The sequence below is a fragment of the Pseudovirgaria hyperparasitica genome (assembly GCF_010093815.1).
Source record: "Pseudovirgaria hyperparasitica strain CBS 121739 unplaced genomic scaffold EJ05scaffold_13, whole genome shotgun sequence".
Lineage (NCBI taxonomy): Eukaryota > Fungi > Ascomycota > Dothideomycetes > Acrospermales > Acrospermaceae > Pseudovirgaria > Pseudovirgaria hyperparasitica.
Window position 1 is genome coordinate 1,305,589 of NW_022985561.1, and position 13,183 is coordinate 1,318,771.

At 46.4% G+C, this 13,183-nt stretch overlaps 6 protein-coding genes across 6 annotated transcripts; 2 read left to right on the forward strand and 4 right to left on the reverse strand.

Annotated features, from left to right (window-relative positions):
- Positions 1 to 1,003: 1,003 nt before the first annotated feature.
- EJ05DRAFT_540418 (putative phosphoglycerate mutase family protein) lies at positions 1,004 to 2,127 on the reverse strand. Its single transcript, XM_033749603.1, has 3 exons — positions 1,609 to 2,127; positions 1,323 to 1,551; positions 1,004 to 1,266 (listed from the first exon to the last, which is right to left on the reverse strand). Exons 1-3 carry the CDS (start codon positions 1,820 to 1,822, stop codon positions 1,179 to 1,181), a joined length of 531 nt encoding a protein of 176 aa, XP_033598212.1. The 5' UTR covers positions 1,823 to 2,127; the 3' UTR covers positions 1,004 to 1,178.
- Positions 2,128 to 2,374: 247 nt separating this feature from the next.
- Positions 2,375 to 4,070, reverse strand: EJ05DRAFT_519540 (putative major facilitator superfamily transporter; the record flags this gene model as incomplete). Its single annotated transcript, XM_033748725.1, has 6 exons — positions 2,375 to 2,716; positions 2,767 to 2,829; positions 2,893 to 3,077; positions 3,128 to 3,600; positions 3,653 to 3,737; positions 3,788 to 4,070. The coding sequence occupies 6 exons, from the start codon at positions 4,068 to 4,070 to the stop codon at positions 2,462 to 2,464; spliced, it is 1,344 nt and encodes a 447-aa protein (XP_033598213.1). The 3' UTR covers positions 2,375 to 2,461.
- A 663-nt stretch (positions 4,071 to 4,733) lies between these two features.
- On the reverse strand, positions 4,734 to 5,981 carry EJ05DRAFT_503216 (uncharacterized protein; the record flags this gene model as incomplete). The annotated part of the gene is made up of 3 exons (XM_033747390.1): positions 4,734 to 4,914; positions 4,961 to 5,837; positions 5,891 to 5,981. 3 exons carry the CDS (start codon positions 5,979 to 5,981, stop codon positions 4,734 to 4,736), a joined length of 1,149 nt encoding a protein of 382 aa, XP_033598214.1.
- A 553-nt stretch (positions 5,982 to 6,534) lies between these two features.
- On the forward strand, positions 6,535 to 11,338 carry EJ05DRAFT_540420 (uncharacterized protein; the record flags this gene model as incomplete). Its single annotated transcript, XM_033749604.1, has 7 exons — positions 6,535 to 6,586; positions 6,807 to 6,827; positions 7,137 to 7,558; positions 7,613 to 7,663; positions 7,713 to 8,000; positions 8,055 to 8,172; positions 8,379 to 11,338. The coding sequence occupies 7 exons, from the start codon at positions 6,535 to 6,537 to the stop codon at positions 11,336 to 11,338; spliced, it is 3,912 nt and encodes a 1,303-aa protein (XP_033598215.1).
- A 203-nt stretch (positions 11,339 to 11,541) lies between these two features.
- Positions 11,542 to 12,090, forward strand: EJ05DRAFT_503218 (uncharacterized protein; the record flags this gene model as incomplete). The annotated part of the gene is made up of 1 exon (XM_033747391.1): positions 11,542 to 12,090. One exon carries the CDS (start codon positions 11,542 to 11,544, stop codon positions 12,088 to 12,090), a length of 549 nt encoding a protein of 182 aa, XP_033598216.1.
- A 50-nt stretch (positions 12,091 to 12,140) lies between these two features.
- Positions 12,141 to 12,896, reverse strand: EJ05DRAFT_114495 (uncharacterized protein). Its single transcript, XM_033739021.1, has one exon. The coding sequence runs from the start codon at positions 12,506 to 12,508 to the stop codon at positions 12,191 to 12,193; it is 318 nt and encodes a 105-aa protein (XP_033598217.1). The 5' UTR covers positions 12,509 to 12,896; the 3' UTR covers positions 12,141 to 12,190.
- Between the last annotated feature and the right edge of the window lie 287 nt (positions 12,897 to 13,183).

Genomic DNA, 13,183 nt, shown 5'->3' on the forward strand with positions numbered 1-13,183 from the left:
GATCGCAAATTACTCAATTGGGAACACAGAAAACATGTTTTGGATCTACCGTGGGGTCTGGGGTAGATAAGGCCCTGCTGGAGCCTCCAATTGCGTGCTCGCCATACACAGCGATCGCAATCCACCATGATGGAGTTGCGAGAGGAGATGCGCCGGCTTGTGGACAGTCTGCGTTAGGCTCGTCAGGATCAACCAGAAATTGCCATAGGGTTTTATTTGCACATGTAACATGTCAATAGTAACAGTTCGCGCAGGTCAAGGGCAACATATCTATACAAGCAACGATAGGTATGCATATGACCGTTCAATCTACCACAAATCAGCCTCTGATCCCGTCTCTACATTTTTATTCAACAGTGAACTCCCCTTTTTATTGGCGCGATCTAACGTATCATGCTCGATTTTGGTTACCTTGGATGTCTGTGACAGGCTTGTTGGCCTATCACGCTAGACTTAGCCGGGATTGCGTCATGAGTGTCGTTATCACAACATCAACAGCAACACCGTCCCTTCACAAATGCTAGAACCATGCTCTGTTCTACAGAGTACTCAGTTTCCACCTATTCCAGCTCCGTCAAACTGCTAATTTCTCTTCTGGCTATCCTCATGTCAACGACTATGGGAACTAGAGAATGCGGATATAGACTTCTATATATACTCATCACTTATAGGGCTACTTTACCAGAAGTCTGTTTACTATATGACGATGCTCTTATAGAGTACAGAGAGAATCCCTTCAGAGGAGGTTGAAAGCAATTCATGACTAGTCGGAACACGTTCGTGCTCTGCATTCGTCACTATTATTATCATACTTAATAAGTGGCCCATGGATAATACGTCACAAAGTAACAGGCAGTAAATGATCATAAGAACGTCCGTTAGATTACCCACATTGAGAGACATAACTCTAATCATTTGCAGCTCCTGTGTCTGAACCTGTATAGAACCAGTGCACAACTTTCTGAATATGGTTCCACACTACCTCGTTACCGGCTTTGAGCATCACTATGAGATTTCGAGACTCTCATGCTATAAAGAGCAGCATCATAGCCTAGAGACCAATAAACAGAGATAGTTCCTGTTGGGACAAGCAATTACAACTCCGCCACGAAGAACACGGCAAGGAGCTAGCGAGATGGATACAAAGAACAAGCTTGCTTTGGTTCTCAACACTCAATCTAGCTATCCAAGCCTGGGCATTTCTCACTCGTCTGACTCGTAACACCCGCATCGTACGAATATGGATCCGTCCATATGATATCAAATCTACAGCATCACTTAGTAGCGCACCATAACAGTCAAATCTCACATGGAAGCCCTACCTGTCACTCGGATACGAAGGAACATTGTCCTTCTTCGCACCCAACTCATCCACAATATCACTCAACGCATCATGCTCCCAGCATATCAAGATATTGCCACTTCCCTTATACCCCTTGACGACATTCTCAACACAGCTCGCGTTGTCGCGGTCGCACGATGTGTCGACAGGCAGACCGAGATCAGCGGCTAGGGGGGTTACGGTGTCGTATGGACGCTTACGAGAGCCATCTGAGACTGTTAGTCATGTGTTCATTGTTAAGTGCGGAGTTCGGCGATGTATTGTACCGGCCTTGTATGTCTGTGCCATGATGTTTCCGATGTTATACGACGAGCTCTTGCCAAACACAGATCGGAGGCACTGAGCACGCTGCATTCCAGCGGCGCTGAGGCCGTTTCCACTGGAGGGCTTTTCGCCGTGCCTTATGAGATAGACGGTAGGCTGTGCTGCTGCGACAACGCTGACGAGAGCAAGCTGGGCGAGGATGGTGTAGATCTGCATGGTTGTTGGTGGAGTGGAAAGGTACAGATTGGTCTTCTGTTGAAAGCATCCTTGTAGTCATTATATATATATATGTCCCACCATTGGGGTTCTCCACGGATGTGTCAAAACTAGAGTAAGTACTCCCAGGTTCACTGCTCTGTTGCTCGGGTAGATATTCCTTTCGTACTACTTCTTCGAAGAGACGAGCCAATAGGCATTGGTATCATCGTACACATGGGTGGGAGGACTGACAAGCTGCTTAAACGTGACAAGCTTTACTTAAGCTTTTGACAAGTATGTTTATCGTAGAGCAGATCGTTGTGTCGATCCCGTAGAAATGATATCGAATCAATCGAGCACGTTTCAGCTTGGGGTGGGATAGGGGACGAGAAGTACGGGTCAGTGCTATATTGTACACTTACATAGCTGGTCCATAAGAGACTCCATTCCTTTTGGAGGATCATCTCGTGTAGCGAGAACTTAGGAGTAATATGTTGACATTAACAAGACCTTGTCAGCATAAGGCTTGACCAGATATGTGTGTGTGAAGTCATCAAACCTACTTTCCCTAGCCGCCGAAGCCGTCGCTAGCCATTCTCTGAATAGCCCACTCAAGCAATTCTCGAGCAGCAATCTTGGTTCATCGACGCTTTCCGTTCATTCAGAATGGGGGCAAACGGAGCGAGCTTTTCTCCATGCCATTCCCTTCAGTTGAAGTACATAAAGCAGTGGTACAGTGGCCAATGCGATACCTCCAAATAAGCTGAAACATCCACCAGGCCCAAGAAATGTGACCATTTTGGACAGCGCAGCGAGGCCACCTCCCGAAAGAGCGCAACGAACCAGATTTGCGGCGGCACTGGCGGTGGCAGGTCTTTCAGAGTTTGTGTCGATGAGCAATGTGCCGAGACACTATCAATGTTTGTTACTCCAGGCTTTTGCCCAAACTTGTCAAGACTCACGTTAAAAATGAGGGTAGTAAACGCGCCAATGAGGAACTGAAGAGCGAGAGCTACGGAAAAATGCTATAGCTGTTAGTACGGATCATCTTATAAGGGGCTATAAAAAGGGTATCAGTATATGCTTACCACATGTTGGTCTAACGCCCAGCCGTACCCTATTGTACAAGCTGCCATGATACAAATGAAGTAATACGAACTCCTAAGACGCGCCCTTTCGATCGGAAAGATTAGTAGATCATCCCCACGGACTTTGTCAACTGTGAAGCCGGAATCTTTCGCAACTGCGCAGTACTCTCTGTCCATAACCCGACCTATTGGGTGTTAAGCATTGGTGGATTGCTCGCCGTAGTCCACTACTCACCAGACAGGTATGAAGCTATCGCACATCCGATTCCAAAGGGAATATATATGACACCAGCCTCCAGTTCGCTGAAACTATATATAGACATAAAAAGCGAAGAAAGTGAGGCTTGCAGGCAACAGTAGATCATATAAAAAATCCCGTTGATGAACAAAATTATGAATGCATGCAGGTCAAGTAAAACCTTGAAGCATGGGAGTAGACTTGGGATGCGACATTTCCGGCGTTGTGTCTCGTTTATCGATGTTGATCGATTTTGGTTTTTGGGCATGCGCACTAGAGTCCGATTCACCCCTAATGGACGAACACTGCCATTTCCAACAATGTTACGAGCTGTCTCGGGTAAGAAGCCCAGGAGAAACATCAAGCAGAAGCCTGAAATTATGGAAAGGGCCCAAAATATCCAGCGCCATCCAGCATACTGTGCAATTATACCCCCAATGACCGGACCAAGACTCGGAGCTATATTTGGACTGCGTTCAATTAGTTGAGTGTAAGGGTAAATTATACCACCATATGACTTACCCGAGTAGGACGGCACCGACGTAGGACCCACGCTCAGCTGGGGATGCAATATCTGAAACTACTGCATAGCCCAGGGAAATCGTTCCTGATACCGTTTAGTAATGAAGGGTACTTTATATTGATGTCCTGTAGTACCCGAAGATCCAGCACTTTGTAGCATACGCAATACTAGCAACGCAGGGTACGCATTCTGGACGGCAAGCCCAATGTTGGCTACAAGGTAGATACTGAATGCTACCAGGTAGACGGGCCTTCTTCCAACCGTATCTGCGACGTCCCCAAGTAATGAGGGAATGATGCCTGACACAACCTGATACGAAGTGATGGTCCAGTTGATCTTTTCAATAGTCGTGCCTAGGCCGGCAGCGAGGGAATCTATGGCTGGATAGTAGATGAAGCTGCTTAGTGGTGAGAACATTCCCGCAAAAGCGATGATAAGCACAATGCATCTTTTCTCGACCCTTGAGAAGATAGAAAAATCTTCTGCCGATATGTTCTGTCCACTGGCCGAGGACTGATGTACCTCGTCTTTGCTTTCCTCATCTCGAGACGCTTCAGTCTCAGTCATTACACCCATGGACACAATGGGTAAGCTGAGGAAACCTTCTTGGCCTATCTTGTTGATGTCTATAGTTTCACTTTAGCAGCGGTTATGTTAGTCCGGCTTTGTTGCGCAGTGTGCCACGCCACATTAGGTACACTCGGTCCAACCAATCAGGCATCTTGACCGTATCTTGATTCCACGTGACTCTACTTCTTTGATAATGCGTTCGGCCTGAGATGACCTAAGAAAAGCTCAGATGCGGCCTGCAGCTTCCTATGTGCGAGAGCATATGTCCTTGTAAAGTTGTACACAGAAGCAATGATATTGTGGTCACTCGGGTACTCTGAGTATATTTTACGGTAGTCGAAGTGAGAACATACTCCGACACTGATCTGTTTGTTGTTTTCACGAGAAGATGTATCATGAAACTTCTGGAAACTAAATTTAGCGTGTAGCGGATCATCAGCGACTCTCTCGACTCAAGCTCCTCTTGTGGCAAAAGGAGTCCAGCATTTGGGTTTAGGGGCCTACTGGCTTTCAGTATTCTCCTCGTTGAATCGAAGCCCGTCTATCGACCCCGTCCCGGCCCCATGGCTTGGTATTGAACCCATCTGGAATACTTGGGTCGACCTCACCCATAACATCGCTTCTTGGAAGGCCCTCACCATCAGGAAATGGGGCATACTTATCAACAAGATAGCACATATCATTGTATGCCCTGTGTTTCGTCAGTTGCGCTCAACTCTCCAGAAGACTAAACTTACGTTTCTCTTACGATAGTTCCGGGATGATGGGCGGCATGAATGACATTCATCTTGATACAGTAGAGTCTGTTCCTATCCTCAAATTCATCAACTGGTTCGCTGATGCCCATATAATGTAGGTATTGCTGTTTGTAGTCGTGGGACTTGATACGCTGACGCTCACACCTCCACATACCCAACTCCATCTCATTGTGCGCATAGTATGCCCCAGCATCGAAGATATATATGTTGCCGGTGGCCATATTCGTGCCAATGTTCCCTTCCCAAAGGTCCCCATGTATCAAGCATGGCTTCAGAGTGCGACCTTCTGACTGGAGAACCCCGAGCAATCGTGGAACGACATGCGACACCGTTCGAGCTGCAATCTCCTCGTATTCTTTCCAAGTAGGACTTCTCTCAATATCGATAGCCAAGGCGGTCTGCAGCATTCTACCGAAAAAAGACGACCAGTTAGCATCCCAATCCACAGCTTGTGGGAATCTGCCATGACAGGTCGGCGTGTGGAACCCGAATTTGCCCGTCGGTGAGACACTGCTCTTGTGCAGCTCCGTAAGTTTAGAGCAGAACTGGATGGGCTCAGGAAGTTTGTTTGTCATCTCGATAAAGTCACAGAGGAAAAAGAATATTGGATGGTTAAAGTTTGCATATTGACCCCAAGCAATTGGAAATGGTACAAAGGACGGCAAGCTTTTGTACAGCTCTTTCATTGAGCGGAACTCGCCTTCTACCATCATTTTACCAGCATCATCAGTTGCTAGCTTTAGGAAGAAATTCTTCAGAGATCCATCTGCCATTCTCGCCTGTAATCGTGCCGTAGCTGTCCAGGCTGAGAAGCCATAGCTATGTGCTGATAGAACTTTAGCTCCTTCAGGTAGGGCTGCACAAGCATCTATCAGTGCGACATTGTGGGAATTTAGAGTTTATGTTCACCTGCAATGACGTTTTCGTCAATTGGAAAGTCCCCTTCCACGCCAGAGGAGCCAAATTTCAGCTTGACGATGTCGTGCACGGTTATAGACATAGTGACTAGAACTTCTTTGAAACACCCAGATTTTGAAGCCAGCCTTGGCCTGTTCTGATCGTTGCTGTTCGTCGCATATGTATGTTGAAAGGCTACTCAAAATTCGACGACAAGCACGAAGAAGCTATGCCTTCTTCGCGCTTTTGGTGCCAGGCTATTTCTTGGCGTACTACGTGTCAGCCGATCAGGCATAATACACATACAGACATCTTGAAAGTGGCTGCTATCAATACCTGAAATGTTTATAGATACGAAGCTAATATATGGTTACACGTGAATGTTTACACTTTAATGCAGATCAGTATGAGACTAAATATACAGAAGGTATAAGATTGTTCTTTTTACTCCTATCTTCCAGACTTCTACTGCAGTAAGATGTTCTTGGATAAAGTCTTATAGTTCGGATAGTGACCACGAGATGTTCTTGAATCACGAGTTAAGCGTAGAAAACATTGATTAGCTTCATATACTAGGTAGTTTCGTTAGATCCAACGCTTGCAAGGGCCAAATCTTGATGAGCAGATGTATTAGAACTAAGCATGCCAAGGTTATTATGTGTTCTGAGATGCACGAATCTATAGCCCTGCGCGGGGTCACCCATGGATGTAGGCTGCTGACTAGGTGCACAGGGCTGCATAAGATTGAATCGTCAATTCTTGCAAAGATGCATAGCCGAGTGCAAATTCAATTACGTGAAGAAGCCTGTTACATTTACATTCATGTCTCGCGCTCGGTAGAGCAGTCCATTTCGTGCATTCATGGTACGATGCTAAAGTCCGATACACTATTACGCCGCAATGCATTCTAGCTGACTTTGGGTACTAGTGGAACAAGATTCGGGGGAAGGTACGAAGGACTACTCCAAAGGGCGGTATTCTAGAAAATCCGGGAAGACCTAAGAGTCCACATCCAAGTGAACGCCCACCAAACTCGCGATCTACTGCCGATGAGCAAGAGATCGCAGCGGCAGACCACGTGAAACGTCCAACCTACTGATGTGGGATTCCTATTAGGTAATCCTCATTACTCAGAACTTATTCAGCGTTGGGCACGTATACATAGCACATAGATAGACTCAGTAGACACGTCAATCAATTTTGCCACGTCTAATTTACCAAAGTTCCCACACTGATGCCGTCTACCGAAACTCTGCAGTCAGTGTACAAAGCACCTACTTGAGTTGTGCCGACCACTCGACGTCTTCAATTGCATCGATACGAGGAACGCGATCGTTAACACCATGGGAGGAACAGAAAGACCCACTAGGCCTCAATGTCGTCTGGGAGCCTGAAAAGCCTCGATCTCTTGACATAATACTCGTTCATGGCCTTGGCGGAACCAGTAGATCGACCTGGTCAAAGGATAGGGACCCAGAAAACTTCTGGCCAGGGAAATGGCTGCCTCAGGAACCAGAAATATGCACTGCTCGCGTACTATCGTTCGGCTATGATGCTGATTGGAGGTCTACCGCAGGAAAGACGATTTTCAGCATCACGGATTTCGCGAAGGAACTGCTGTTCTCAATGAAATTCGCAAAGCATGGAGACAAAGCACTCGAAGATCTTGGTATAGGACAGGTAAGTCACTTAATGGCTGCTCAAAGTGATCGGACAGAAATTGACTCAAAACAGGCTCCCATCATATTCATAGTACATTCCATGGGTGGGATTGTTGTCAAGCAGGTAGGCACACTATCACCAATGGAAATACTAGGCATATCTGACCGGATAGGCCTATATACTAGGTCAGCATGACCCTGATTATATTGACTTGGTGAAAGCAATTAGTGCTATTGTATTTCTCTCCACACCGCACAGAGGTTCAAATCTTGCCGAACTTCTCAACCGCATCTTATCTGCCTCTTTTCTAAAGTTCACGCCAAAACGGTATATAGCAGAGATCAACAAGAATTCGCTATCGTTAGAGCAGATCAATGAACAATTTCGAAGGATAGCGCCAACAATACAGATTGTCTCTTTCTATGAAACGTTAGAGACTGTGATCGGTCCTAAGAGAGTGGTGCGTGGTCCAAGCTATCTAGCTCTCTCCCCGCGTGACTGATCTTGCCTACAGATGGTAGTAGAGAAAGGTTCGGCGGTTCTTGGCTACCCAGGCGAAATTTCAAGATCTTTGAACGCAGATCACCACAATATCTGCAAGTATACTAGTAAAACTGATCCAAATTATATTAGTGCGCGAGACCTGCTCAAAACGCTAATCGACAGGCTTCGGACCACGGGCAAGTCTCTTTTCGTAGAACTGTAATTTATCATTAGCTTACGTACATAAACAGGACTTTCTTCCACAAGGAGTTTATGTTCGCCTGAGGACAGTGCATATATCGAAACTCTACTAGCCGTGAAAGAACCACCAGACGATGACTACAATTACTTCCAGGCACATGCGGATGGATATTGGAGCATAGGACATTCGTCGATTGGGTACACCCTCCAACTACGAGCAAAGTCCTATGGACACACGCTCTTCCGGCTAGTGGTAAATCGATTCTTTCAACTTTCATCATCAGTCACCTACGACAACTTGGGCTCTCGTGTCATTTCTTCTTTTTCAGATTCGCAGACCAAGCAAAGCAGTCTCCAAATGCTTGCTTGCGATCACTTGCCTTGCAAATCGCTCGGGATATACCCCAGATTCGCAGCACACTGAAGGCTATGGCTTTACATGGACAAAGGCTTGAGAAAGCGGATGCACGTACCATTTGGCAGAAGGTTTTCACATCAACGATGTGTAAAGTACCTTCCGACCCTATATACTGGGTTATTGATGCTCTAGACGAGTGCGACTCGCCTCAAGTGCTATTGCTATTGTTTGCGAGCTTGTCCTCCTGGAGGATACCAGTCCGTATACTCGTTGTTAGTCGCCATGCCCAGCCGTTAGCTTCAGCATTTGATAGACTTAATGAATCGTTACCTGTGAGGCAGATATCAGTAACAGGGAAGGAATATGATATCCGGCTATTCGTGGAATATCGACTACGATACCAACGCTGGGACCAGGACTTTCGACATCAGATAACCGAAAAGATACTACAAAGAGCTGCGAGCAATTTTCTATGGGTTACGCTTGCTGTCGAAGAAGTCCTGAAAAGACATACATTCGAAGATATAGATCGGGCTATCGAGGAGATGCCGAATGGTATGCAGGAGATGTATAGACGTATGGATGCATCCATTGCGAAGGATTCCGGTACCAATGACGAAAAGTTGGCACGGACACTGCTTACCTGGGCAATCTGCTCGCGAAGGATTATGAACTTGAGGGAATTGTCCGATGCTTTACGAAACGAATTTCCCACAGTCCCTGACCTTCGCCATACTGTTCCTGAAATCTGTGGTCAATTTGTTGTTGTAGATACCAACCACAACGTCGTAATGATCCATGAAACAGCCCGAGACTTCCTCACCAATACTTCGGATATTAGCTTCTACATTGACACCCGCGTCGGTCACGAAGTCCTCTTCACACGATGCCTGAACTACTTAATGGATACAAGACTGCGAAGCAAAATCAACCAGAGCTCTATACCATTGAGTCAAGGATTCTTACTCTATGCTGCAACTTCATGGTCTTTTCATCTGAGTTGTACCTCCAGCATATCAAGCGAGGCCATATCACTCTTAAAAAGGTTTTTTCGGAGCCGGCATGTATTGTCTTGGATTCAAGTACTTGCTTCAGTAGATCAACTTGGAGTACTTGTATACTCATCGCAGGCTCTCAGCCATACCGTTTCTCACAAGCGGAAAAATGAAACAAAGAGCGCGCTAGAAGACCTACAAGACATCGAACTTCTCGATGCATGGTCCGTGGATCTACGTAAGGTCATGGGTAAATTCGGACTCAACTTGTTGCAAGAACCGTCAGGAATTAACCGTTTAATTCCTCAATTTTGCCCACGCAACTCTATGCTCTTCCGCCAATTCGCAGAGGATAATTTGGCCACTCCATTCAATATTGCTGGATTATCTTATGATGACTGGGATGATTCATTAGCTAAGATCAATTTCTCTCGTGGCTCTCAAGCCTCAAAGGTTGTCTCGACTGGTCGACACTTCGCGGTTTTGACGTCTGGCACTACAGAACTCGGAACCATACAGATTGCGGATTCTTTGAACTATACTGAATTAAGTAAACTGCAACATGGAGAGTTCATATCCCATATTGCATTCAACGTTACAGGAGAACTACTTGTATCCTGCGGGTATCATACCACCAAGCTCTGGCACGTCCCATCTGGACACGTCCACACCAGTGTTCCTAGTCCCAAGGATACTAGAGTAATGGATGTTGTCTTCATCGACGGCAATACCATATTAACCGCATCGGATGATAAATGGATCCGAAGGCTTGTGACCACTGACGTTGACCCTCAATGGTTCAAAGTCCAAACCGTAAAGGACGATTTCCAAATTCAAGGCGCATTCGCAAACGCACCATGCTTTATGGCATTCAATCAAAGTGCTTCGCAGATTGCAGTAGCATACAGAGGCTTTCCACTCTCTGTATATGGCACAGAAGATCACGAGTTGGTTGGCAGATGCCGGCGCCACTACAGTAGCCCAACAGGTTCGAACAGTGGGTGGTCTGGAGTGGACCGCCTTTCATGGAATTCCTTGACTGGTTATATTCTCGGTCTGTACAACGATGGATGCGTTTTCAAGTGGAACCCTTTCGAGGACCAAAGTCATGAGCTTCGAAGGTCAGCAACTGAGATTACTTGCAGCCCTGACGGTATGTATTTTGCAACCTGCGATAACTCTGGAACAATTGGGCTTTTCAATTTTGACAACTTCACATTGCTCTACAGTCTCTCGTCCGAAACGCCCTGTATAGGACTAGCGATCAGCTCAGATTGCCGTCGTATATATGATCTCCGAGAAAGTTCCTGTACCGTCTGGCAGCCGGATGCCCTAACCAAGTTCTACGAAACAGAACATCATAATGAAGGTCCTATGAGCGATGTTGGAAGTAGTACCATATTTGCTCCTACTTGTATGAAACAGTCCGACTATTCGGAGCCTATCACAGCCGTAGCTGTCGCACCCAACGGCAACTTCTTCTGCACTGGTAACGAAGCTGGTGTTGTTACCTTTTATGATCGTAAGGGCGACGTGATCTGCGAAGTATTCAAGTCTCCCCGATGCATGATGATAGATCGACTGGCGTGGGATGATGACAACTCGAAGTTGGCCATCGCTGAACTGAGTGGCAATGTCGCCATCAACACGTTCGACCCATCTGCTATAATGGGTAGGAACGAGACTGCACTATCACGTCGCACCCAGAGATCAAGCCTCAGTCTAATCTGGGCGGAATTAAACAACTACTGTTCAACTTGAACGGCTTATCTCTTTTAGTGGCACATGCTGAGGCAACGCAGATTTGGAATGTTAGCCAAGGCTCACTTCTTTTCACCCTTGATGTGGATTATTCAATTGATATGAGATGGTCAAACATAACTAGAGATACCTCACGTCTCATAGGCTACGACTATAGCGGCCTCACCTCGTTTTCATGGGATAATAGATGTCGGGGTATCCGTATGCCCTTTGAACGTGGCATAGCGACTCCGGATGACCACTATCCTCAAACTAATGTTACGTCTCCTAAGGACAGCACTATTGTTCAAGCTGTCCACAAATCACAACAACACAACTATGTCATAGTCGATGCTTTCGAAAGCACTGCAAGCAAATATCTTCGAGCGCCGATAATCTTCGATGAGACCTCAATTCCCCTTACAGACACTATTGATGATATATCAACACCAACATCAGCCAAAAAACCTAGCATACGAACCATATGTATCCCGAAGGAAGTCACGCAGATCATCGAGCTTCCGCTTGGCATACTACAAAAGGACTTACTCGTGTTCCTGGACAAAGACTACTGGATCCGCACGTGGAGACTCAATTCATCTACTACCGGGATAAACTTAATGAGAAACCTGAGACGCCATTTCTTTCTCCCGCGCGACTGGATCAGTTCTGAGTCACTATTATTTGCGCATTTGGCAACAGATGGCACTTTATTCTGTCCACAGAACGGGAAGATGGTTGTCATCAGTACAGCGCTAGCGTCGGGATGGTAATGGATTTGCTTGCGCCTTCTATAGATGGAATCTGCGCATGCTATGCAGCATGAATCATATAATCAGTTCTAACAGATTCACTTTTCCCCAATGTCCAGGATTATGACTTTCCCTGACTCTTAGCCGCTGTCTCCTCCTGCAGCTTCTTCATATGCTTGCCATGATCCTGTACTTTCTCTTGATCGGCCTTAACACCAGCCTCGCTACTGCTAGCGAGCGACTCATGCCATTCGCCCTTTCCTTCCTTCTGTTTGCGCAGCTGGCTTTGCTTTTCTGATTCGATTTCCTCTGGTGAGCGGTTGCCGTCTTCTTTAAGGCGGAATTGAGGCGTGTAGGAGATTGCACGCTTGGGTAATTTTGGCAGAGTTGAGGCGCTGTTGGCGAAGCGGCGCGCCGGGCGAAGGGTGTGAGTAAACATCGTGAGGTTGTGAAGTGTGTGTTCGGAGAATAGGCTGGGGAAGTTACTCGAAGCTTGTGTATAGCCGAAGACTTTTTGGATGGCTTGAAACGAGTACACGGGGTTGGAGCGAAGATGGTGTTTAATATGCAGGTACTTGTGGTTTTGAAGCTAGGTGGGAGCTTTCAATGACGATCCACGATCCTCGGTAAAATGGCGACGTCATCGCGACGACGCGCCTTTCCTTTCACGACTCTAGACAGACCATAAATGTGGAGACATTCAATTACCAAATTGAAATCACTACTCTTCGAAGTTCTGAGTTGAGCAAAGAATCCATGAAGCCATAAGTTCAATAGACACAGGTAATGTCAGATATGTCATTCTAGGAAGACGATGCACGAGAAGCGGTATCAACTTACAAATTTGAATCCATCATCTCCCCCAGCAAAGGAGCACCGACTGTCAGCCGCAAACTTTATGGCGACACACAATTTGGTGAGGTACAATAAGACAGTCGTGAGCTTGTGGGACTGAGGTGTCGCATTTCGTACTTAAAAACCCACAGTCTGACTGGAGTGTGCCTCGTTATGCGTAGTTCTCGGTTGGTTCCCCGGATAGGCCAGGTCATCCAGTATAGACAACGAGGCTACCTGCACACATCTATGCATTGTGCACGCCGTCAGCCTGACATGC

Coding starts and splice junctions, on each gene's coding strand:
- EJ05DRAFT_114495 (XM_033739021.1), bottom strand. CDS start 12,508: ATGTTTACTCACACCCTTCGCCCGGCGCGCCGCTTCGCCAACAGCGCC.
- EJ05DRAFT_540418 (XM_033749603.1), bottom strand. CDS start 1,822: ATGCAGATCTACACCATCCTCGCCCAGCTTGCTCTCGTCAGCGTTGTC. Junction 1,552..1,608: donor GGCACAGACATACAAGGCCG/GTACAATACATC, acceptor TAACAGTCTCAG/ATGGCTCTCGTAAGCGTCCA. Junction 1,267..1,322: donor CCTTCGTATCCGAGTGACAG/GTAGGGCTTCCA, acceptor GTGATGCTGTAG/ATTTGATATCATATGGACGG.